At 40.4% G+C, this 27543-nt stretch overlaps 1 protein-coding gene across 2 annotated transcripts; it reads right to left on the reverse strand.

Moving 5' to 3' along the window:
- Positions 1–2883: 2883 nt before the first annotated feature.
- NAE1 (NEDD8 activating enzyme E1 subunit 1) lies at positions 2884–25864 on the reverse strand. Of its 2 annotated transcripts, none has more exons than XM_068991889.1 (20): positions 25776–25864; positions 22090–22193; positions 21941–22001; positions 20823–20853; positions 19947–20018; positions 19640–19719; positions 18963–19072; positions 17235–17344; positions 14758–14820; positions 14051–14114; positions 13650–13741; positions 11790–11849; positions 11570–11703; positions 9965–10040; positions 9685–9724; positions 8375–8461; positions 7579–7671; positions 5144–5258; positions 5005–5054; positions 2884–3062 (listed from the first exon to the last, which is right to left on the reverse strand). In XM_068991889.1, exons 1-20 carry the CDS (start codon positions 25826–25828, stop codon positions 2953–2955), a joined length of 1605 nt encoding a protein of 534 aa, XP_068847990.1. In that variant the 5' UTR covers positions 25829–25864; the 3' UTR covers positions 2884–2952. The 2 variants fall into 2 exon arrangements, with proteins under 2 accessions (XP_068847990.1, XP_068847991.1); XM_068991890.1 differs by having other exon boundaries at positions 21941–22003; positions 22083–22193.
- Between the last annotated feature and the right edge of the window lie 1679 nt (positions 25865–27543).

The raw sequence follows: 27543 nt of genomic DNA on the forward strand, positions 1-27543 counted from the left end.
ATCTGTTGAAAAATCAGTCTATTCAGTGGGGAAGGAGAAGGTGGGATGAATTGAGAGTAACACTGAAACATATACTTTACCACGTGTAAAACAGAAAGCTAGTGGAAAGATGCTGTAAAGCATGGGGAGCTCAACCAGGTGCTCTGTGACAACCTAGAAGGGTGGGATGGAGTAGGGGTGAGAGGGAGGTTCAAAAGGGAGGACATATGTCTATTTATGGCTGATTCACGCTATTGTATGACAGAAACCAACACAGCATTGTAAAGTAATTATCTTCCAATTAAAAATACTCGTGCTAAAAAAATAGTCCATTGTATCATACATGGAGGTTTTTGCTTTGTGAGAGAGTTTAAGGACTAGTTCCTTCATTTTAATTAGTCAATCTGCTTTTTAATAAGATTTTCATCACTAAAGAGGGATATAACTTTTAAATTGAAACTGACAACACAAACTACCTTCTAGTCCCCTGTCTTTTTTATACCATTTTTTAATAAATAGTTACACAGCAAAATAAGGTATTTTGCCAAATATCTAGTAACATTAAAAACAAGTCATTATATTTACTTGCTACATATTTAAAAACATCCACGGCAAAGGACAAGTTATAACTTTCAAGTGATTTTTAATTATAAAATTAATTTTAAAGTATAAAATACAGTATATTCCCAAGAACAAAAGCACCTGCCCCAATAAAGCATATTGTTAAGTATTTTCAGAACTTAGTGAATAGATGCAAACTGTCATGAACAAGATTTCAAAATCATTTACTGCATTCTCACAAGAGGAAAAGAGGGATTCCTCCCCTGATCACCCCCCTCACCCCTCAGGTACCAGAAAGAAACTATCCTGTTTACAGGTTTCACTCAATATTAATTCCCCAAACTCAAATTAAAACTTAAGCAAGTAAAGGAGCTGAACATTACTTATTTATGTGGTCTAGAATATGTTAACATGAAAACCTTTTGGAAATCTAAATAGCACCCCCAAAATATCAGAAACATAAATGACATCATTCTGTGGATAAGGCTGGCAGGGGTGAAAATCCCACAATAAATGCCACCACTAAGTAGCTGACAGTGGGTTCCCAGCTTGGACTCATCCGCGTGGAAACATTCCTCTAAAGCAGGCGAGGCAGGGGAGAAAGGGCCAGAATGCAAGTAATGTTAAACTTTCTCTTACAATAGTTTAGGTTGAGAAGTAACACTAGATCGGGTCCAGAAACAGGCTGCCAGTACCAGGAGCCATTTCACTACATCAGCACTCCCAGCCTCAGCAGCCTGGAGCCACCGGTCAACATCCACCCGCATCACCTCATCCCAGTTTCCAGAAGTAGCTGATAGACGTCTTTCCCAAGAGGAAGGGCAAACTACACCCTGTTTCGTCAACTGGCGCTCCTTAACCACCCCCCCCACCATGGCGGAGAAGCCAACGGCACCCCACTCCAGTACTCTTGCCTGGAAAATCCCATGGACGGAGGAGCCTGGTAGGCTGCAGTCCATGGGGTCGCTAGGAGTCGGACACGACTGAGCGACTTCACTTTCACTTTTCACTTTCATGCACTGGAGAAGGAAATGGCAACCCACTCCAATGTTCTTGCCTGGAGAATCCCAAGGATGGGGGAGCCTGGTGAGCTGCCGTCTCTAGGGTCGCACAGAGTTGGACACGACTGAAGCGACTTAGCAGCAGCAGCAGCAGCAGCAACCCCCCCTTGCCTGGCTCACCTAAATAGCTGGAGGAAACTCCTGAAGAGCATGGGTGGTCCCTCGGGCCTTTCCCTCTTAGACCAGGGTTCTCCAACTCCTGCAGTGAGCGGGGCGCTGGTTAGCGAACTGAGGCCGGCCCCACCACTTGCGATTCACCCGCAGGACAGTGGGTGGGTCCGAAAATCAGTCCCTTTAACAAGCCTTCCCCCTCAGGTAATGCAGGACATAGGGACCCACACCCGACCTGAGAAACGACCTCCGCAGCAGCGCACACAGGGAGACGCCGGAGATTTTGAAGTACTATCGGACCGAAAACTGCCAGGGTCTAGCCTCCTAAGTGGTACATGACAGTTCTTTTTCCCTGTGGGGGCCGCAGCCGGGGAAGGCCGCCTCCTCAGGAAGGCCCCTTCCCGCCAACTCATTCCATCCCCTCTTGTGGGTCTGTTAAGAAAGTTAAGGCGAGGTGTGCCGCATCCCAGACATTCCACAGGAGGCGACGGGCGGGTTCTCAGGAGGGGATGAGGCATGGCCCGAAGGCGCAGAGAGTGGAGGCTGTGGCCTTTACCCTGAAATCGCAGTGCGTTGGGTTTCGCCCTTTCTCCCTCCACGGGAGCCTACTTCGACGCCGGACCGTTTCCCGCCGAGAGGGCGGGAGCACTTCCGAGGGGCGGGACTTCCGGCCGCCCCGCCCCCAATCGGAGTCAAGCGCGCGCAGCCGCTCACCAGCATTCCAAAGGGCCGGGGTTTAGCAACTGCGCCCTGCCTTCGTTCCTCTCTTCCAATCTTCCCTCTCCCTCCCGTTTGTAGCCTGCTTTTGTTTTCTGATAAAACTATACATTTGAAATATTTGTTTTCTTTAAATTGTATTAGTTTTAGCAAATAGTGATGTTTACTAAGATCTCCACAGCTAAAATCTGCACATGCCTTAAATTCATTATTTAAGCCTAAGAAAAAAATATTTTAAGCCGTTTCTAATGTAACACATTTCTATAAGTAACTTTGAAATAGCAAGCCAGAAATAATGAACTCAATTAGGAATGGATAACTTTTATTCTCTGAGAAAATTGTTTCCTTCCTCTCCACCTCAGCTCCCCGCGCCCCCCAAAGAACAAGATTACATTATTACAAATGAGAAAAATGTTTATTAAGGAAACAATTTAACAATTCTCCCTAGCAGAACTTGACAGACTAGGGCACAAACTGAAGACAATTACAGTTTCGGTCATTAACACACTTTAGGGTGCTTATTCTACAACTGAAAAGTTGCTGAAGTTTGTGACATGCCACTATAAATGTAAGTATTATTAAAAATTACAAATTGTTTGGTGATTATTTTGATAACCTCTTGAGCAGCAGCTCCTGCAAGGAAAAAGGAGAAAAGCAAATCTTTGAAAAAGAATTTTAAAAATTACATAAATATAAAAATACTCAATTCTGTAAAGAAAACCTTTCCTTTCCAAAACCAAAGATGTTTAACAATAACCCAAAACAGACATAACTTACTGAGTCATATCAAAACAAAGGACTATAAGCTTTTATTACTATGTTATTAAAGGAAATAAAAAATTTGTTCTATACATTCACACCTTGAAATATTATGCCATAGTTTAAAAGAAAGAAGTTTTTAAAATTATGGTGGTTTAAAAATATTGGCAAAATATATTACACAAGAAAAAATCAAACAGTATTATAAATTACTACATTTTTTAAAAAAGGCTTTTTTAAAGACAGAAAGGATTCTCAAAGGATACCCTTCTGTTGCATTTGAATCTTACCCTGTGCATGTTTTATAATAAAACGGGGTTAAAGGATATTTGTAATTTGGAAAAGATCTATATTAAATACTGCTAGACTGCTATACTCAGTAACAGTCTGAGTATATAGAGATAGTAACAAGTTTTAAAGTTACTATTCAAAACAACCTGGCTTCCCAGGTACCTGCAATGCAGGAGACGCAGGAGACATGGGTTCTACCCCTGGGTCAGGAAGATCTCCTGGATAAGGAAATGGCAACCCGCTCCAGTATTATTGCCTGGAAAATTCTATGGGCAGAGGAGCCTGGCAGGCTATAGTCCATGGGGTCGCAAAGAGTCAAACACGACTGGTACGCATGCACATTCAAAACAAAACAATAGAAAACAAAGAAACAACAACAAGAAACAACTAAGAAAACAATTTATCATCTTTTATAATCTGAAGCTTCTGCTTTCACATTCATTCATTCAATAAAATCAGACTCTGCTCTGTACCAGATACTGTTCCAGGCACTAGGGATACAGCAGGGAACAAAAGACAAAAATCCTTGTCCTCATGGATTTTACTTTTCAGTAGTGAGGAAGAGAGAATTTACAAACAAGTAAAATGTCAAGTGACTAAGAGCTAAGGAGAAAAAGCAAAGGGTAGGGGGGATATGAGTGCAAGAGGAGGGACTATTTCAAATCAGGGAATCAGGAATGGCTTCACAAAGAAGATGATATTTAAACAAAGACCCCGAAGAAGTGACTTGTGCAGAATAATAATAAGATGCACGTGTTGTAGACCAAAGGCATGTACCCCAAAATTTGTATGTTAAAGCCTTAACCCTCAATGTGACCATATTTGGAGATAGTCTTTGGGAGGTAATTAGGTAACTAAGGTCATGGGGAGGGGCCTTCTAAGAAGAGACACTAGAGAGCTTCTGTTCCATCCACCCTCACCTTCCTGCACAGAAAAGAGGTTATGGCACCCAGCAAGATGGTGACTGCCTACAAGCCATGAAGAGACGGAGAGAGGCCTCACCAGAAACCAATTAAACCAGCCCTGATCTCAAACTTCCAGCCTCCAAGGAGTCTTATGAAAGAAGATATTGTTGAATTGGGTCATGAAAAACAGGTAGATTTTAGACATGGAAGAAAGAGGGAGATTTAGGGCAAATGGGTCCAGAGAGGGGTAAAGATTCAAGGAGCAGGAAATCAAAGGGCATATCTAGGGGGAAAGCAAGTAACTTGAAAAAAACAAGGAAAAAGAGGCTGGGTAAAACCAGAAAACAGAATGAAGGACTCTGGATTTGTTTTCTGAGGACTTCTATAGTGTATATGTGTGTACTGGCAGGTCAGGTTAGTTAAGTGAGAGAAGTTAAGTGAGAGAAACAATCAGAGCTATGCATTAGATTAATTATGCTTCAGGACAGCAGTGGGAGAGATAGAAAGCAGGGAAACCAACTGTGCTACACTGACCTCCTTAGTTAAAACAGCTAGGAAAACAAAACTTCACAACTGTACTATATAACAACAGGTGACAGTCTTCTGTCTCTGGGACTTACCCCCTAAGAAAGCAGCAATGGTGTGTGGTTCAGCAGCTCCGTATCGGCAACTACAGGAAAGGGTGGTGACAAGAAAACAGATTAGCCATATGACACAACAGTACTGTCTCACATGCTCCCTAAAAAAAAAAATACTCACAATTCATGGACATAATCGTCTTTCACCATTACAGATAATCCATATTCCTGAAGGAAGCTAGTGAGACAAGACTTTAACTTTCCTATATCTTCTTCAACTTGATAGTTAGACACTCCTAAAAATATATATATATAAAAAAATTATTTTTCATTGAAATAAATACATGATTCAAAATTGTTGACTGCCTCTTCTATTTAACCCAGTTTTAGCTGTTCAGTCAAAACTATAAATCTGAAAAAAGAACAAAAATAATGGAAAGTATGAGACCAATATTTGCAACTATCACAAACCTGTAACAATCAAAGAAACCATCTAAAAACCTATTTAACAGAGTTTAACAAATCTGCTTTGTTCAGTGCTCTATACCCAGTATCTAGAAGACTATCTGACACATAGTTGGTGCTCAATGGTTTTTTGATAGAACTGAATAAACGAGAAAGTAATGTCCTATATACACATACACACACACACACACACACCTTTTATAAAAATTCTGGTGTTTATTACCCTTTCCAGGAGATTAAATGACACTAAAGACATAAAGCTATAATAATAAGTAACACTTATGGAGCATTAATAGACACTGGACATTGTTTTAAATACCATCTGTATATTACTTCATTTAATCCTCACAACAACCCTGTGAAATAGACACTATTATTATCTTCATTTTATAGATGGGAAAACTGAGGCACAGAGAGATCAGGTTATTTGCCTGAGTTACTTAGCTCATAAGTAGCAAAACCGCGATATGAGCCCAGGCAGTTCTTAATGATCAAACTATCAAAGGGAAGCTACTATTATTACTTGGAAGGAAAAATGTAATTGCCATAATATCCAGGTACTGTTAAATCCCTCTAGTTTAGTTTTTAACCCCTCTAGTTTAAAAACTATCATTATTCCTTGTCCTCAAAATAGTAGCATCTACTCTTTATTAAGTACTTATAAAAAGCTAGGCAGTGTGTTAAGTGATTTTCATACATCATGTACCTAACCCTAACAATCTAACAGGGTATTATTATCACCATTCCATACTGAGAGAACTGAGGCTTGGAAGGAAACAGTGACTCACCCAAGATCAAGAAGACAAGAAGTGATTTGAACCTAGGTTTAACTCCAAAGTCTGTGCTCTATATAATAGCTAATTTCCCAAGATGGCTCCCCAATGAACGCCTCTTCATACCCTCATGTGGTCCCCCTTCCACTCTTAATCTAAGCTGACTCTGTGAAGCCAATAGGACATAAGTGATGCTCGAAAGCCAAGTCATAAAAAGCCTTGTGCCATTGACCTTAGTCTTTTGGAACTGTTAACTCTGGGGAAGGCAGCCACTATGTAAGAAATCTTGAACTGCCATGCTGAATGGAAGCCCCAGTGAGCCACAGGGGAGAGATGCCTGAGCAGCCCCCAGCAGTTCCAGATACCGTGGCTGAAGTGCCACACATGTGAGTGAGTACGTCTTCATGGATGACTCCAGCCCCAGGGGTCCTGCACTTCCTCCGTTCTTGGATGACTCCAGCCCTAGGCATCATGCATTTCCATGGGATGCCCTTTCCCCAGTGAGAACTATCTAACTGAACCCAGCCAATCCTCAAAGTCACAGACACAATAATGGATTGTTTTAAACTACTAAATTTGCGGATGGTCTGTTATGCAGAAGATAGCAAAAAATACATTCTAAGCAAACAATACAAATAAAGCAGTACATTTATTTGATGTTTTATTCTTTTTCCTTTTCTGGTAAGCTTGCTCATTAACATTATAACTCGTTGGGTATACTACATCAACTGGGGCAACAGGCTTTATGACACACCCAGAATGTGCTGCTATGCAATAATCCTGCACAATTAAAACTATCATCTTAATAAAGATGTCCTGGACAGCTGAAGACCTTGGAGCATATGCCAATTCCCCAATTACTACATTTATAGATAACAAAAAATAGATACTGAGCAAAGAAACATCTTCAGGGTTCTGAGTTCAGAAGTCACTGGCATACTTCTTGTGATTTTTCCCATTCTACCAAATCAAACTCAGTGTGAATCTTAGAAGTCAACTATAGAAACTAGCAGGAAAAAGTTTTATCCTATATGCAACCAACCAACAGTCCCCTGTAATAGTTCAGAATCAAATACTGTTTGCAGTTGGTTACACTTGACCTCACTGAGATGAATCAGTTGTAAACTGTTTCCAGTGTGAATTCAAGCATTGTACTACTGTAAATACCCCCAAGAACCCTTTAAGATTTCATTCCATTTAAGTATTTATTTAAGATTTTATTGGGAACTCCCTGGAAGTCCAATGGCTAGGATTTCAAACTTTCACTGCTCTGGCCTGGGTTCAATCCCTCGTCAGGGAACTAAGATTCCGCAAGCCATGCTGTGAAGCCAAAAAGAAATGTTTTCACTGTATTTGATAATTTAATTGCTATCCTTACCTGGATATCTACCATGCTGTTTATGAAATCTATCAACAGCCCGTAACATTAAGTATAGTACTATCTCATTATCTGGATTGTCCATGCTGGAAACTGAAAGGAAAAACATTTCAGTATAATTTGGGTAATTCATGATTTAAAAACAAGGAAAAACCGAATTTACTATATACTCAAGTTTCAGAATACAAGGTAATTCTATCACAAAATTTAAATATTTTGTAACGATAAAACAGAAAACGATACATAGTAGTAAAATAAAGGGAAATATTAAAATAAAGCCCAGTGGTATTATGGATAGTTAGTTATGGTCACATAATCGCTAATAAAGTAGTAAAATGCTATATTTAGCTCTTCTACATATAATACCACTTACTCAGTGACCTAAATATGATTATATATGTACGTTAAGTCTTATAGGCTTTGCTGGTGGCTCAGATGGTAAAGAATCCACCTGCAATGTGGGAGACCTGGGTTCAATCCCTGGGTTGGGAAGACCCCCTGGAGGAGGGTATGGTAACACACTCCAGTATTTTGCCCCATGGCAGAGGAGTCTGGTGGTCTACAGTCCATGGGGTCGTAAAGAGTCAGACACGACCAAGAGACTAAGCACCACACAGCACACTGAGTTTTATATTTTGAAATTATGACCACTTGGACAGGCTTATAGAATAAAATTTAGAGTATAAATATTTATATTATCCTTTATATTATCACCATACACTCTACTGTACATACTGTTATACAGTATGTATAAAATATCATATCCTTAACCTAGCATCAAAAGGTTATTACTCACTAATTTCATCCTTGTTAACTGTATCCAAGCTGTATTCTTCAGCTAAGGATCGACATCTCACCACTCGAAGAAATGCTGAATTGCTGCCTGAACACAGGAAAGGCATGATGGAAGTAAATGGTTAAGATACACTAATATGCTGATTAAGAACAGAAAATTTTGTGTATCCTCTTTACAGACATAGAAATATGAAGAAGTGGCTCTAATGGTTAGCAGAAACGGCACTACAACACAAGCCATCTTAAATTCATGTTCTTGGCATTACAATCAGTTCAGCACTGAGTACATGGGTGACGGCACCTGTCTGAGCCTCAATTTTCATTCGTAAAATAGAAATATATTTTTTAACTTTGAGTTGTTCTGCGGATCAGAATTCCAACTGTATAAAGTAGATACCTAGCAGAAAGCCTGACAGGGCTCAATGAATAGTAATTTTTATTATTCTAGATAAGCAGTCCTGAAGGAGAGTGGTATATATAGTGTGCTCTGGGTATAAGTTAAGGCTTTAAAAACAAAAAACTTTGTATTATGAGAATTTTCAAATGTATTCCAGTAGAGAGATCAAAATAATATCCAAATACCTTCAAATACTCTCAAATACCCAACATCCAGCTTTTAATCTGGTATCATATAATGTAGTAGAACAAACACTAATATATAAACGAGGTGCAAGATTAGTAGTGGAACAAAAAAATCTAAGCCTAAACAAACATTGCTGAAGAATCTTAAAATGGATAATTTGAATACATATATTTTAAGAATGGGTAACATACAAAACATGCTTTTCCAGAAACAAGAGGTCATAGCCACGGGGAAAAATTCTCAGATGGCATATGACTTTCTTATTCTTAAATTAACTCTTAAATACTCTGGGCCTACTCAAGAGTTATCAAAAAGAGCCCAGGAGCCTAGCCTGAAACTAAATGGCAAAATTCCTAATTCTATCACAGTCTGATCAAATACTGATCAAAATTAGTATTTAAACCAATCTTGTCAATGTACATATGACTCAAGACTTCATACCCAAACTCTTCAGATAAGACTTTTCCAAGTTATTTAAAATTAATAACCTGAAAACAATTCTGCACTATTGATAATTTTCAATGTATCGATACAGATATGACCTATCTCTGACCAGTCTTAGAATACCCTCTCCTTTCATTATGAAAGAGAGAAAAAAACCTTACCCAATAATTACCTATATTGATACCACTGAGACCTAATTTCAACCATTTAAAATTGCTGGGAACATTTCCCATGTCATATTTTTTATCAAACAAAATAAGGAAATTTAAGTCAAGGTGACTTACAGAGTAATTTTAATTCTTTCTCTGAAATGGACTCTGGTGCCTGTAAAGAGATAAATGCAGATTTTGCTCCAGTGTAAAAGAAAATCAACAGAGGGTGCAGCACAAAGCCAGTCACTATGACAGGCCTTCTCATTAGGCAGGCAAGTGAAAGACCCTCTGCAGAAGGTCTGAGCCAGTGCCACACCCTCTCTCTGAGCCCTTCCTGGCTGGGTTTATGCAATGCAATCCGGCCCATGTGGAACTGTACTGTCTATCAAAGGCACTGTGCCCAGCAGCTTACCTGGCCTATAGACTGAAGCAATTTGGCAACATGATTACCCACAGCAGCAGCATCTTTCTTTGCTTTTTCACGGTAACTGGAAAAGATCAACAAAAAGCTACTATTAACAAATATTTAAATTGCCAGATTTAAATATCACCATGAAGCAAACAAAAAAAGTCTTTCCCTTTCATGAAAAAAATACTGATCTGGCAATCTATGAAATGTGACAATGCCATGGAAATGCTACCAGTAGCACCTGTTAGTGGCTGGTGATGGACTCTGGGACTTCACCTAATACCTAGGATCTCTGAGTAATTAACAGCACCTAACTTAAAACCTGCCCTCCTGGAGAAGTCCATGATCCATGCTTCTCTGATAGAGGACCTAACAAAATATGCTGCAAAAGAACACGCTTAAGCTCCCTCGTGGCTCAGATGATAAAGAGTCTGCCTGCAATGTGGAAGACCCGGGTTCAATCTCTGGGTTGGGAAGATACCCTGGAAAAGGAAATGGCAATCCTCTCCAGTATTCTTGCCTGGAGAATTCCATGGATGGAGGAGCCTGGCAGGCTACAGTCCATGGAGTTGCAAAGAGTCAGACACGACTGAGCGACTTCACTTTCACTTTTTCAATCTCCTTGAAGTCAAGTCCAAGGAAAGTTAAATCCTTCAAAACCGACCATCTAACAAATCCATGTAAAACTTGAGATGGTCACCCTCTAGAGATGATCAGTGTTAAGCTGATCACCTCTGATATGAGGTCATACTCTTTCTCTCAACTGACCTTTCCCAAGTTTTAAGTAGTTGAACTTTTAGGCTACGGCAACAAAGATTTGTTAAGAGAATGACTGAGATGAAGAGTACAATCCGTCTATGAAATAAAGACCTTCTCTGTGTGACATTATCTGGCCCTTGAAGAAGCCAGGCCAGTGGCCCTGCATTTATCTACAGCATACCCAAAGATACACAGGGGTAATATCTATTGAGACCCATCTTTATGACAGTGGATAGCACATCTCTGTCTACAGTCATGAACTCTTTAAATTATGAAACATTAATGACAAAAAATTTATCAAAAAGTAAAGTCTTAAAAGCTTTAAATTATAGATAAAAGAGAACAGAGCCGTGGTTATGAGTACAGATCTGAGTTTCATGAATTCAAATCCTGGTTTTACCATTTACCAGTTGTCCTGCCCTGAATAAATTACCTCTTCTATGCCTTAGTTTCCTCACCAGTAAAACTGGGACAATAACAGTATCTCTCTCATAGGATTTTTGTGAATATTAAATTAGTTAATACATAGAACAGTTCATAGCACAGAATTAAGTGTTCAAATGTTGGGTTTATCTTGAAATATGAAAGAAAAAGGCTGACGCCCAGAAAGTAAGTGGGAACTCTCTATACTCTCTGCCCAATTTTGCTGTGAGCCTAAAATTATTCTTAAAAATAAAATAAATTTTTAAAAACATCTGCCCTCTAAGTTTTTTAGCTTATTTTTAAAGCAATGAGATTATAACAAACTTTCATTTGACTTCTGATTTCTGGAAGACTGATAAAACATGTTCCTCTCTAATATAAACAGACTGATTTTTCTCTTACATAGCTTGAAGACAGGTGACTTACACATTTTGAAGTTTTATATATTTGCCTGAATCTGCAATCATATCAGGAATTGTGCCTCGAACAGGTAGATTTCCTTGACCCTCTTTGGCCACAAATTCCTTTAAGGCACGAGCTAAAATCCAAAATGTCGGAGTCTAAAAAAAAGAAAATAATAATATTAAGTGACATTTCAATTTGACCTGAAGGTTAAGGGGCACTAATTTTACTTGTTTGTTGTTACCTGTTTGGTGATATTTATGCAGCGATCATCATTAAATATCTCTTCAATACTGCTTGGGATCTAATAAAGGAACACAAAACATTTACCTATACTAAGAATTTGCCCACCTTTATTTTCACTGTAATCTTCCAAACAACTTCAAACACAAACTCCTGATTTGGACTTTTATTCAGAATTATCACCAGATGGAGATTTGTTGGGGAAAGAGAGAAGAGAAGAAAATCCCCTCCTGCCCACTCCTGTTAGCATTTAAAGACTGACCTATTTTCTTACATCATATATAGAGTAAAGAAGCAGCCTAATTTATAGTTATATTTGAAGACAGAACGAAGAAAACAGACATTAATCCCAAGCTAGATTTGTAATCCTTCATGTTTTCTCAGCTTGTAAAAAATCTGAAACCCATATACCCTAACTAGTGATGGTGGAAGAAGACAAGCACTCCAAAAAAAGCAAGATAGTTAAGAACTTTTAATGCAAGCAAGAACATCATATGTTATAAAAACTATAGAAATTGTAGGCTTTGGTTCTACTGTTACGTGGAAAAAAGAAATTTCTTACTGGTAACTCTCTGCTTCCACTCCCCTCTAGAGTCTTTTGTCCTCAAAAGAGCCAGAATATAACTTTTTTAGAACTATAAATCAGGTCACTTCATTCCTCTGCTCAAAACACTTCAGTGGCCTGCACTGCCTTTATGATGGGGCCCTTTCTGCCTCTCCAAACCTAAACTCCTCCCACCACTTTCCCCCTTGTTCACTTCATTCCAATCACAGTGGCTTTCATACCTATCCTTGAACAATTGCCAGGCGTCATCCCCCTTCTGGGCCTTTGTACTTGTACTTCCTCAGCCTGAAAAGCTCTTCTTCCAGACCTCTGCATGTCACACTTCACTTAGGCTTCTGCTTAAACACATCTCCTTCAAAGTCTCCCTGGTCCCTCCCAATCCCAGACCTCCTCCTTCCCCACATGCTCTACCCCTTTGTTCTGCTCTAATTTTGTTAATAGCACCTAGTACATTTGTCTGTTTGCTTAGTTCACTGTCCCCCAACCACAGAACCTTGTTTGTTTTTTTTCAATTGGGATAAATCATACATTCAGTGAAATGCACAAATCTTAAATGACAATTTGATGCTTTCTTGTAACTATACATATACTTTTAACCATCACTCCAATTGAGACATTAGAAAATTTCTATCACCCCAAAAAACTGTGTGATTCACACAGACATACTTTTAATCACTCAGCAACACTACCTCACTGTCTCCAGAAAGTTTGTAATGACACCTTAAGTGCTTTCCTAACTTGAAAGGTAGCGTTTTTTGCTGTTTTAAACTATAAGAAAATTCTAACTTAAACTACCAATTGTGTATTCCAAAGTTCCCCCAAAACTTCAGTGGTCAGACTTCAACAATAAAGTCCTCCAAATAATTTTTAAGGTATATGATGTCATTAAGAACATCTTCCAATGTATTCAAATAATTACTGTTAAAAGCAAATACAAAAAAATAAAATAAAAGCAAATGCAGAGTAAGATTTAACTTTTCAGGCAACACTATTTGGACCAGCAAAATAATACCTTCATTATATAATTCCTACCCCTACACCCTTACTACTCACAAATCATGTACTTCAAATAATTAATTTATGTAAATCTGTATAAATATTATATGCTGAAGCACTGGCATCCATTTTAACAAGGACAATACAGAATCTAATAAAAGAAAATTAAAGCTGTATTATAATATTAATTTCTAACCAACTATACAATTTAAGAAATATTAAACCTAAAATCAACTATTTCACCTATGAGGACTTCAGAAAACACCTTTTACTGGTGAATACTTCAGCAGCTTTTAATACCTGAGTTGTATTTAGTGCTGTATTCACATTTTTAATAGCTTCTTCAAAATTCTCTTCATCTTCTGGAGCCCCATTTTCATTCTTTAAAATTCCTATTAAAATAGAAACTGATTAGCAAAGAACAGCCCTTTTCTTTTCATTCCTTCTTTCCCCAACATTAAGGAAATAACCTTGTCAGATTCAGAAGGGAGGATTGGATATTGAACCTTAAGAAGAAATACAGCTTATCATTATTCATTCTTAAAATTACCCAAGGAGTGGTTCCTTAACCTCCCCTGAGGAAAATAAAATAAAAGCTCATGATGGCATCATCCAACAAAAGTGCTGACAGAAACACAATAAAATTAGCTTCAAGCAATCTTTTTAAACTTTATACCAGGTTTAATCAAATCCCAAATTACCTTGTCTAATCAAATCTCTGAAGTCTTCTTTTTCTTTATATGTTTTAGGTATTCGTCCATTGGTCTAAATTGGGTTAAATAAATTTAAACATAGTTGTAAAAACTCAAGATATGGAAATTAAAAGTCCAGTGTCCCCCCATTTCCCCATGAGACTGCATCAGGTAATCAATACCTTAGTGAAACCAGCTGACTTGACAGAAAATAAAAAGTGTGGGCCATTTCTCTACATTCATTCCTCACTGCCAGTTTCAGAATGACATTTGTTCAAATTTCACTTTGTTAATAAAAATGTCAGTATCAAAAGAGAAAACGCTAGATTCAAACTGAAAAACACCTACCTTTCCTATAACCCCACAAAGAAAAAATATCAGTCTCCCATCCCCTCCAATGAAATTCTTTATAATAAACTGAAAAAAAATACAGTCACAGATGGAAAGTCCTTTCTCAAGAAAGGAAATACTGGAACTTCCCTGCTGGTCCAGTGGTTAAGAATCTGCCTTCCAATGCAGGGGATGTGGGTTCGATCCCTGGTCAGGGAACTAAGATTTCACATGCCGTGGGACAACTAAGCCTGCGCCACAACTAGAGAAGCCTGTGCGCAAGCAACAAGAAGTCCCATGTGCCAACAAAGATCCCACAGGCCACAACTATGACCCAACACGGTCAAATAAATAAATCTTAGGGAAAAAAAAAAGAAAGGACGTACTTCACTATACCACCGTGCTAAGTATTTAGCTACGATCACAATCCATGGAGTGTGGCTATGGTCCTAAAAACAAACAATCAAAGAAAATATCAGTATTAGTTAACATTTATTTTTCACTACACCATATCATTTTCAACAAATTCAATAATATTTTACTCAATTATTCCACCATGTTTGCATCTCTCAGTATATGTGGAATAAAGAATGCAGGAAAAATGAGCTGGGTCAATAAAAATTGCTTAACAAAGCTTTTTGAGGCAGTGTCCAATTTAATCCTAGTAAGGCAGGTATATACTACACCTGTCCCTTTTACCATTCAGAAAACAGTCTCAGAGACTGCCACTCAGAAATAAAGCTCAAGTAGAGCTTCTCTGATAGCTCAGTTGGTAAAGAATTCGCCTGCAAAGCAGGAGACACTGGTTCGATTCCTGGGTTGGGAAAATCCCTTGGAGAAGGGGTAGGCTACCCACTCCAGTATTCTGGCCTAGAGAATTCCACGGACTGTATAGTCCATGGGGTCGCAAAGAGTTGGACAGGACTGAGCGACTTTCACTTTCACATCTTGATTTCAGACGCCAAGCCTAGACTAAGGACAAAGGATCTTTTCTGTGTTTGCTGATGAACCAAATACCTGCACTTTAATTAATGTGTAGGTAGGAAAATACACATATATGCCTTAAATTACATGGCCTGTTATAAATATGATTATTTCTATAATGAAATATGCAGTTGCCTTGGTAATTCTCAAACTCTAAAAATAAGTTTCAACAGGAGTCAATTTCAACAAACACCCACCCACATTCAAACTATTCTAAAAAGTATATCTCTTTGTTTAGGAGAAAAGAACCATGAAGAGGGCTTCTGGTACATGTCAGTGTCCAATCCCGTGGTTAGGACTCCCTGCTTCCACTGCAGGGGCACAGGTTCAATCCTTGGCTGGAGAACTAAGATCCTACGTGCTGCATGGCAGGCAAACACACACACACACACACACACACACACACACACACACACACACACACAGGGGCACAGGTTCAATCCTTGGCTGGAGAACTAAGATCCTACGTGCTGCATGGCAGGCAAACACACACACAGACACACACACACACACACACAGACACACACACACACAGGGGCACAGGTTCAATCCTTGGCTGGAGAACTAAGATCCTACGTGCTGCATGGCAGGCAAACACACACACACACACACACACACACACACACACACACACACAGGGGCACAGGTTCAATCCTTGGCTGGAGAACTAAGATCCTACGTGCTGCATGGCAGGCAAACACACACACACACACACACACACACACACACACACACACACACACACACAGGGGCACAGGTTCAATCCTTGGCTGGAGAACTAAGATCCTACGTGCTGCATGGCAGGCAAACACACACACACACACACACACACACACACACACACACACACACACACACACACACACACACACACACACACAGGGGCACAGGTTCAATCCTTGGCTGGAGAACTAAGATCCTACGTGCTGCATGGCAGGCAAACACACACACACACACACACACACACACACACACACACACACACACACAGTCCAATTTCTCGACCTGACTGTGTGACTTGTGTGACACACACACACACACACACACACACACACACACACAGGGGCACAGGTTCAATCCTTGGCTGGAGAACTAAGATCCTACGTGCTGCATGGCAGGCAAACACACACACAGACACACACACACACACAGGGGCACAGGTTCAATCCTTGGCTGGAGAACTAAGATCCTACGTGCTGCATGGCAGGCAAACACACACACACACACACACACACACACACACACACACACACACACAGGGGCACAGGTTCAATCCTTGGCTGGAGAACTAAGATCCTACGTGCTGCATGGCAGGCAAACACACACACACACACACACACACACACACACACACACACACACACAGGGGCACAGGTTCAATCCTTGGCTGGAGAACTAAGATCCTACGTGCTGCATGGCAGGCAAACACACACACACACACACACACACACACACACACACACAGGGGCACAGGTTCAATCCTTGGCTGGAGAACTAAGATCCTACGTGCTGCATGGCAGGCAAACACACACACACACACACACACACACACACACAGTCCAATTTCTCGACCTGACTGTGTGACTTGTGTGACACACACACACACACACACACACACACACACACAGAGTCCAATTTCTCGACCTGACTGTGTGACTTGTGTGAACTGGATGAGTTTTATATTTTCTCACTTTGTAATTCACACACACACACACACACACACACACACACACACACACAGTCCAATTTCTCGACCTGACTGTGTGACTTGTGTGAACTGGATGAGTTTTATATTTTCTCACTTTGTAATTCAAAAACCTTAGGTTAAAAAAAAAGTTTTCAGTACACTTATAAATGAAAAGTCACACACACCACCAACCTTTTTTTCCATATGATCCAAATCATAAGACTGAAAATGTTCTCTCAGTTCAGGAAATGGCTTATCCAGTCGTAGATCCTCTAACGCATTATCTGGATGAGATTCTATTACTGTGAACCAAATAATCCCGAAAGATAAACTTATTTCCTTAGCAATATTGCTGCCAACATATATATTACAGGAACTTAGGAAATCTGTAATTTTTAAATGGACATAGGGCCTACAGGTTTTTCTCATTGTTTTGTTCATTACTGAGTTAAATTTACATATACACATAAACTTATATTTTACTAAATGCACAAATCATAAGTGGACTACAGTATTAATAAAAATAAAATGAAGATTCCTTTAGTGCAGAATTTTCTTGTTATTATAATCGGAAAAGATGAAAATGTGTTCAGATAGCACCCAAAAACCTACGCTTCCTGCTCCCATGGTTTTCAACAGACAGCATCACCCTCTACCTATGCCTCTTCCTTAGGGATGTGATGGTCTTCCTGGACTTCAAGCTTCCATGGCCAAGTTATCAGCCATTCCCCACATCCTGATGTCACTTCATACACAGTCCTCCGTATAGGAGAGTACGGGGAAGTATGCAATTTCAGTGAGTGTTTAGAGAGAGGCTCAGTTCTGTCACTTGCTAGCTGTGTGACCTTAGGCAAATAACTTAATCTCTCTATGCCTCAGCATCCTTATCTGTAAAAAGCAGATACAACAGTATCGACTTTATAGGGATTTGGAAAAGAGTAAATGAAATAACCTACATAAAGGCCGGCATACAGCTAGCAAGCTTAACCTTCATTACCATCTCTCCCCTCTTCCCTATCCTCATAACATCTGCCCTCAGTGAAGGATGCTCTCTCTGTCTTTGTCTCTCTCTCTTTCTCAGACCTAGACCACTGAAAATCTAAAAGCAATCCTTGCCTCCAACCTTTGTCCCTCCAAATCCATTCATTCTCACTGGGCCTCAGAGTGACCCATTTAAAACAAACTGTTTACCTTATCACTCTTCTCACAACTCTTAAATGACCCAGCCCTACTGCCAAAAGCTTATCCCCCAAAGCCACTCACTAGCTTCCCAAGCAGACATCACTCTTCAGTGATACTATCACTGCACTAACAGACAACCTGGCCCACAGCAATGTATGAGTCCTGAGTGAAAATCTTATGACGATTTAAGATCAAAATCGTGTAAGTAAGGGACTTGAGTTGATGCAAGCCTGCCTTTGAATGACTTTAGTCTCCTACTAACACAGTTTCCTTGGAACAGTAGTTAGTCAAATACCTTGATTGTTGTGTGGAATTACACCTGAACTGGGGGAGCCTGAGGCCTATATAAGAATAGAATAGAAAACCGGTGGGGAAAAGGTAGTGTAACCTCTCTGTATCAGTGTGACCCACATACTTTGGCTCTTGCCTGTGCCCGCCATACATGCCCTGTGTAGGTTAAGAGGCAAAAAAAGCTAGGTACTTGCATAGCTGCCAGGCCTCCTAGTAACACGAAGAAGCTATACCTATTTTATCTCCTGCTTTGTATCCTTCTATAATGCTTAGTAAAGGAAATAGGAAGATTAAAGCCTACTGACTCATTAGCACTTTGAACCTGTAACCAGAGTTTTGCTGCTATAAATTAACTTTGTGATTTCAAACTGACTTTCTTTATTATCAGGTTCCTAAAATTACAGCTAAAACAACCAACAGGAAGCCCCATATGTGCAACAATTTTACCTGGATGTTCTTTTATAATGATCCTCATATAACCAACTAGTCCATATGTCCTACAGATCAAGAGAGGGATTTGGGAATTCCAGAGAACATCTGCTAAACGTAGTAATGTACTGTAAAAGAAGGCATAATAGACAAGAACATAAACAAACGGATAGATGCCCAACATGAAAATACCTTAAAATGAGGCAACTTCCTTACTAAATAATAAATGCAAAGATATATCTTTTGCATTCATAGAAACAGCATATTTACATAAAGATAGGCTGAAAAGCAAGCAATTCCACAAGGCAGCAGTTTCAAAGTAAGTATATCTCTTGGACTAGAGAGATATAAAAGCCTTGTCTTTCATATTCGGGAGAATGTTACTGAAAAACATTTCTATAATAAAGAAGAAAATATATATAAAACCTATGTATCTATCCCCAACCACTCCCTATAATTGTTTTTTTTTTTCCACTAAAAAAATAACCAATGTTCAATTTAACTGTTCTAAGTTTCGCATCTCACTGTTTTTCTCTTCCCTATCTTTCTAATGCTGGAGATTTTAATTAGACCACTTCTAATTAAAGGTTTCTATGGAATTGAAGAATTTAAAAACCATAGACTCTGCAGAGAAAACAAAACTATGCAAATCTAATAAGAGGTTAAAATAAAAACAAATTAACTTAAAATTTTACCTTTCAGAAAGCTGAGTTGCAACCACAATGGTAAACCTACAGAAAAATGAAGGATCATTGTCTAGAAGGTTTTCTGGACTCTAAATAGGACAGGGGAAAGAAAATCCAACAATTTCACAATCATATTAAACATGACAGAAATGGTTAAGCTTTTTTAGAACACGTGAGGCAAATGCTAGAGTCCAATGTTAAAATAATTAAACTTTCAACATAAAAATACAAAGATTAAAATTCTAAATTCCCAGGGCTCTGAATTACTAAAAAATTATATTTCTGTACAGAAATAATAACATATATACATATATACCTCTTCCACAAAACTCCCAGAGACATCGTTATTTAATTCTTGTAAGAATTCCATGGCAGCTTGAGCTCGGTTCTTTAAAAAACAAAGCATTTGACTTCAATTAGAAAAAAATGTGGTTAAAATGTAACCCCTTAATTTACAGATCAGGCAAACAGACTGTAAAACAACCCAAATTCCATGCATAGATATGAAAGTCTGCTTTTCATAGTGTTTAAAAACTGAGACTAAACCATGATATTATTTAAAACAGAGCTAAACCATCATTATTCAGAATTCTTACATGGCTACATGATTTGCACTCTACTTTTAGGATTAGGATTAGGCAAATGACCAGAAAACTCTGGGTAGCAGGCAGGGATATTTTAAGTCATGTTTGGACTTATGCTAACCTTCCACATTTACAATGCTGTATACGAGAGGTCAGTCTTTAAGGAAACTACATACATAATACTATATAATACATTATGTAGTATATAATACTACACTAAGTTGACCAATATGGTTCTGTAATATTTTTAATATAAATACAAAAATAAGACACATTCTGACTAACTCTTGGTAAAAAATCTTAACCCAAATACCCCAACTTCTGACCATTAACATTACTTAGTATTTAGCTTTAATACAGAATACAATATAAAGCTTCTAAGTTCTTAAACTACCAAGCACATAAATCTTTACAAGATTGGAAAGAAATGAGATGATTAATTTTTTTCACAGAGAAATAATAAGATCTTTTTAAAAACAGGTTATAATGATTTTAATACAATTTAACAGTTAACCTCTTTCAAAGTAAAGCTTTTCAAGCAATCAAGACATAGTGACATCACTAGGTATTCAAATACAACTATATTCTATTACAAACTGATTTTTTACCTTGCCAATACTGCTTCTCTGAAGGAAAAAACTAAAATAGAATAAAAAAAAATTTTAATGGTTTCTTTGACTATAAAGGGAAGGTTATGTGTAATACCTGGTACACTTCATTCATAGTTTAAAACAAAGTATATTTTAATTTTAGACTATAACAGACTTGCTAGAGGAAGAAAGCTGAGTGAAAACGTATAACCAAAGACAGGCTAATAAATCAATGTTTCCCAAAATGTGTGCCATAGAGAAAAGGGTTCCCTGGCTTTCAAAAGTTTGGGAAACACCCTGCATTATATCTTCACTTGGAAATTAATAGCATACATAATACACAATATTAAAATCTTATACTAAGGAAATACTTTATAATTTGACCATGGAATGCATATGCCCATTTAACAGCTATAAATGTTCCCTAGAACCAAAGCTCCACAGACCCACCCTTGGGAAATGCTAGACTGCTCTTGCAGATAACTATAACAGATTTACTCAGGCTTTCTCCCACACATACCCTTATCATGTCCCAAGGCCCAGATCTGAGTCTGCTTCTCAGAGTCAGGGTACTCTACCCAAAGAGAGGCTAACCAAGCTCAATATGAACCAAAATCTGATTTCCCTTGTATTTACTCATTGTTGTTGATTTTTGACAAATATGAGAGAACCCAGACTCCAAGCTCCTGAAAAGGGAAGCTTGAAATCCAAATTCAGGAATGCCCTGACAGTCTATATATGATCATCTTTAAAGGCAGTTTTTATTATTCTTATAATCCCAAAATATAATTATTGTTAATTACATACTAATACTTAGGAATCAATTCAAGGACTTAGGAAGGATACAGATTTCACAAATTAAGGAATAATGATTACTCTTTGCATTAACAACAACAATAAGACAGTAATGATGGCTATCTTTTACTAACAGCCTATTTGCCAGACAGCTTGCTAGCACTTTACCTATATTAACTCACTCCATCCTTGCCATAATCCTAAACACAGAGTTGACTTGACTTTCCACCTGAAAGTCAAGTCACCCTGACTGAGGAGGTGAAGCTGGGATTTAGGCCTTGCTCTCCCATGACAATGCACTGCCTTCCCTAATACATGTATTTGAAAAGAATAGAACATACTTATTTCCAGCATCTTCTCCGCTGACCTGATTTCCATCAATAATTGTAAATGAACCAATACCTGGGAAACAAAACAGAGTCCGTCAAGAACATATGTTTCTAGTTAAAAACTTTAAAGAAGTAAATTTACAACCACAAAACTATCGTACCTGGTAGCACCAGATTTTTAAGGATTTCAGTTCCTGTGGCTGTTGCGTTTATTAGGCAAACATGAGCAGATTCTAGAGCCTCCTGGCCATGATCACCCCACAACCTACAAAAGAAGACACAAATTTAACATTTTAAAGAATTGCATGAAAATACAACTTTATTTGAATGGTGATTGCTAAAGTGTTCTTGCATCGAATAACTGATGTGACCCGCATGGCACACATGTGAGACAGGAACAGCAGGAGGTGTTATGGGAATCACACAGCTGAGTAACCTGAGACAGACAGCTTGAGCCTGTCGTGGTTAAAGGAGGGGGTCAAATTAGAACTAGACACTTGGTCTTTCAGCTCTTAGTCCATTACTCTTTTCAAGTCAGAAAATCTTTATATTCATTAACATTAGAGAAGTACCTTAGATTTAAAACCTATTATTCTCTATTATTATTAAAACCTATTATTCTCAGAAGGCTGAGTGCTGAAGAATTGATGCTTTTGAACTGTGGTGTTGGAGAAGACTCTTGAGTGTCCCTTGGACTGCAAGGAGATCCACCTAGTCCATCCTAAAGAAAATCAATCCTGAACATTCATTGGAAGGGCTGATGCTAAGGCTGAAGCTCCAATACTTTGGCCACCTGTAAAGACCCAACTCATTAGAAAAGACCCTGATGCTGGGAAAGATTGAAGGCAGGAGGAGAAGGGGACGACAGAGAATGAAATGGTTGAATGGCATCACCAACTCAATGGACATGAGTTTGAGCAAGCTCCGGGAGATGGCGAAGGGCAGAGAAGCCTAGTGTGCTGCAGTCCATGGGGTCGCAAAGAGTCAAACACGACTCAGTGATTGAACAACAACATTCTCTATTTGGGGCTTCCCAGGTGGCTCAACGGGTAAAGAATATGCCTGCAGGGCAGGAGACTCAGGAGACACGGGTTCGATCCCTGGGTTGCAAAGATTCCCTGGAAGAGTACATGGCAACCCACTCCAGTATTCTTGCCTGGAGAATGCCATGGACAGAGGAGCCTGGAGGGTTACAGTCCACAGGGTTGCAAAGAGTCGGACACAACTGAAGCAACTGAGCACACATGCATCCTCTATTTTATTTCTCCTTAAATTACAGGGATTCAGTGTAATTTAAGATCTTGACATAATACTAATCCACCATGACACGTTCAAGAGTGAGAAAAGCTTTACCAAGAAAACTGAAGTACCATCTGAAAAGCCTTCACACTGACTTCTACAGGAGTGCTTTAAAATGTTATTCCCAGTTCTAACAGCATGACTCGTAAATGCATACATTAACAAACAGAAAGATGTAATAAGGATTAGAAATGTGTTATAACGTGAAATATATGTTACATCTTGTCATACCAGCATATTATTAACAGGGCAAGATATGTGATCAAACAGGCATCACGACAGCTGGGCTAACATGGCTACCTTTGCCCAGAAAGCCTAATGTGTCTTTTCTTGTCAGTATAGGAAACACAGGGGAAGCCCAAATCATTAGAAAAATGTCCTAACCTGGAGGACAGAGACTTTAAGCTGCTTCCTGTCCGTTGTCTAAAGCATATCCTCTCCTATGATGTAGCCTGTACGTCCTCCAGAGTAAATCACAACTGTAACTGCCTCATCTGGTGTTTTATTTGCTGAACATCCATCTCTCCATTCCACTCTAAGTTCCATAAGGGCACAGACCACTCCCTACGTTCACCACTGAAGCCCCAGTGCTTGATACAGTGCCTTGTACAGGATAAATAATCATTGAATAGTTGTCAAATGCATGGAGGATGAGTCTAGAAGAACCAGACAGACTGGAAACCTCTGTTTTTTTCCTACGAAAGTAGGGCACACAGAAGACACTTGGCATATTTGGTTGATGGATACTTGGGTAGCTGGAGAAAGAGCCTAAGAGAATATTGGTGCATCTCTAGGTAATATGTTTTAAGAAATGGCCCAAACAAAAATCAATCCTCTCCATTCTCTTGCTGGCTAAGGAAGGCAGGGCCTGCTGACTGCTAGCTGGTGGCACAATCTTGCTTGTAACTGCTTCCCTCTGACACTTCAAAACCAATAAACAGTTTTCACTGTTTGTTCCTTAAATGGAATGGATTTAGCAAAAACTCTTTTGTCACAGGTACTTAGTAATCTAAAATATTTTATCAGCTCTGTCATGTATGGTTACCTCTGCTTCAAAACACAAGGATCTCCAAGAATTTACAAGAGAACACAAGTTGATTACAAAGTCTCTACCATCTTGATTCTTTCCCCAGAAATTTTCCTTTCCCTTTCCCCAGGGAGCAGACCTTATCAGCTCTGGAAAAGCCAGAAGGCTTGAGTTTACATCCTGGTTCAAACACATGGGATACTCAGGGCAGGTTATCAAACTTTTAAGAGTCAGTTTTTCCATCTATAAAGGAGACAGAATATCTGCCTTCAAGACTGCTCTCACAATTGAGTGCATAAAGCCCCTAACAACAGCACTAAGTCAGAGGTGCAAACGAGTTCCGGTCCTTAGCGACATACTGTAACTTCTGGCTTGTGGGTCTTCAGAAAGGAGGGAGGCCATATAGTTGTGCTATTTCTGCTGCTTTTGGTGGTGGTTTAGTCTCTAAGTCATGTCCGACTCTTTTGTGACCCCAGAGACAACAGCCCGCCAGGATCTTCTGTCCACGGGATTTCCCAGGCAAGAATACTGGAGTGGGTTGTCATTTCCTTCTCCAGGGGATCTTCCCAATGCAGGGATGAAACCCACGTCTCCTGCATTGTAGATGGTCTCCTGCATTGCAGGTGAATGTTTTACGGCTGAGACACCAGGGAAGCCCTTTAACCACATAGAAAATGCTCAATAAATAAGGAATGGGGAGTGTTAGGAGACAAGGCATGGGAGAGGAAGAAGTCAAGGACTAGCCCGATGGCTTAGACCTACAGTCCATTAAGTAGATATCCATTAGTCCATTAGCCACATGTGGCTCCTGGGCACTAGAAATAAGGCTAGTCCAATTTGAGACGCGCCAAAAGTGTAAAATGTTGGATTCTGAGGACAGAATGAAAAAATTGTAAAATATCTCTAATAACTTTTTATACTGATTATGCGTTGAAATAGTAGTATTTTGCACATACTGGGTTAAACAAAATAAACTGAATTATTAAAATTATTTTCACCTGTTTCTTTGTCCTTTTTAATGTGACTACAAATATAAATATTATGTTACATATACACATATATACATGTGTTACATATACACATACATATAACTACGTATGTGGTTCACATGAGACTGGCATTATATTTCTACTGGACAGCGCCGGTTTACAACAATATCTAACATTCGGTGCTGCCCTCGGCGGCCGAGATGCGGTAGTCCCGAGCCCCTCATTCTGCAAAACCAGGAGCACAGCGAGGCGGAACCGGCAGCCGCCGCGGTGACCCGGCGGACGCTGGGGGCGGTGCACCTCGACCTGCACACCGCGTGGCGAGCGGGCGGGCGCGCCCCTCGGGGAAGGCGAGTGCCGGCCCTCGAGAAGCACCGGGGCCCCAGGCCGGAACCCTGAGCACTGGACGCACGGCCCGGCCCAGCCCAGCGGGAGGCCCGAGAGAGGCCCAACCGCGCCGCCCGCTCGCTTAGGCCCGGCCCGGACGCAGAGGAACCCGCTGGCCCGCCCGAATCGGTGAGCCCTGGCTCACCTCAGCTGCCGGTCGTACTTCTGCTCCTTTAGCAGCTTCCCCGGCTGCGCCATGGCCGCGCCCGCCCCACGGAGAACCGCCGGGCCACTACCGAAAACTGCCACCGCCTCCTCGAGCGCGCAGGCGCACTGAGCGCCCCTTTGCCGCGCCGTCTCCCGCGCGCGGCCGGCAGGGGGCGCTTCCACGGCACTGCGCACGCGTCGCCTGTACACCTGGGAGTCTGCGGCCAAAGCTCAGAAACGGGTCTGGTGACCACGGGTAAGGTAGTCGCGCCTTACCCGTGCAGCAGTCCTTCTGGTCGACCAATCCGTGACTGTACGCTCGGTAGTTGTGGGGAACTTGGGCTTTGGAATCAGGCAGATTTCGATTTTCACCACTCACTGGTTTACGCTCTTTACCTCTCAAATCCTGTTCTGTTAACCTTAAGTGAGATTTTGAACACACAGGACTCACAAAAAAAATCCTGTCGGAAGAAGAACTTTCATTATTATGTTCATTATTATTCACCCATTTCTTCCATCCTCTCAGGCAAGAAGCCCACAGTGAGCGCCTGTTTCCAACCACAAAGCTAGCTGCTCCTGGCTGCAGATGCAAAGAGGAATAAGTCCGGGACTCGGTTCTTGGGGAGTTCACTGTCCCAAGAAGAGAGAGACAGTGAACGAGTACTCCTTAGACAATATGACCCTCCTATAGGTAGAGGGAAGTTGAGGACCTGAGAGGTGAGCAGAGGAACTCTACTTACTTCCCCTCTTCCAGGAATGTTCACACGATGTGGGCAAGATAGAGTGTTTTAAGCAGAAAGAACAGCAGATGTCATCCCCGGGAGGCAGATAAGGCATGACAGGCTGAGGCACTGAAGGAAGTTTGGTGTGATGTAGAGTTAGGTGAAGGAAATGGAGAAGGAAATGGCAACCCACTCCAGTGTTCTTGCCTGGAGAATCCTAGGGACAGGGGAGCCTGGTGGGCTGCCGTCTCTGGGGTTGCACAGAGTCGGACACAACTGAAGCTACTTAGCAGAGTTAGGTGAAGGGTAGGGAGTGGTCACCCAGGTGGTTCAGTGGTGAAGAATCCACCAGCCAATGCAGGAGGTCCGGGTTCAACCGCTGGGTCAAGAAGATCCCCTGGAGAAGGAAATGGCAACCCATTCCAGCATCCTTGCCTGGGAAACCCCATGGACAGAGGAGCTTGGCGGGGCTACAGACCACGGAGTTGCAAAAGAGTTGGACATGACTTAGCAACTGAGCAACAACAAGGAGTGGTCAGAGGAAGTTTCAGAGGTGGTAGGAGCCAGGTTGTGAAGACTGAGAACATAAAATCAAGGAGGAATTTAAAGCTCTGCACTTCCTAAAAAGAACCATCCCTATGGGGATGGCTGCCAAGGAATGGGGCTACTCCATGAGGAAGGTGGGGAGAGAGGGGACTAGGGGGACATGAGGATTCCTTCCTATTTCACAGACACTACAGGCATCTTCAGGTTAATGATTACCTCAAATAAGGTGAAAGTGAGCACAGATCTCCACCCCAACCCACCCTGGGATGGGAACTGAGTAAGGGGCATAGTTTGACAGTAATGATGCAGCAATGATGGATAAAATTCCCCCTGGGTGCTGTCACCAGAATCAGGTTGGGGCACGCCCTCTTGTGACTTCCCTGGCCCCTGCATAGCACCATGGAACACAACCGATGGGAAACAGAGGCAGGAGACTCTCCCAGCTTGTCATATGCTTTTTCTGTCACATGTCCTCCAATTGGACAGGTGAAATATAAC

Source organism: Capricornis sumatraensis, chromosome 20 (assembly GCF_032405125.1).
Source record: "Capricornis sumatraensis isolate serow.1 chromosome 20, serow.2, whole genome shotgun sequence".
Lineage (NCBI taxonomy): Eukaryota > Metazoa > Chordata > Mammalia > Artiodactyla > Bovidae > Capricornis > Capricornis sumatraensis.

Coding starts and splice junctions, on each gene's coding strand:
- NAE1 (XM_068991890.1), bottom strand. CDS start 25,828: ATGGCGCAGCCGGGGAAGCTGCTAAAGGAGCAGAAGTACGACCGGCAG. Junction 22,004..22,082: donor CTGGTGCTACCAGGTACGAT/AGTTTTGTGGTT, acceptor GTTTTGTTTCCC/AGGTATTGGTTCATTTACAA. Junction 20,019..20,822: donor AGAGAAGCAGTATTGGCAAG/GTAAAAAATCAG, acceptor TGTTTTTTAAAG/AACCGAGCTCAAGCTGCCAT.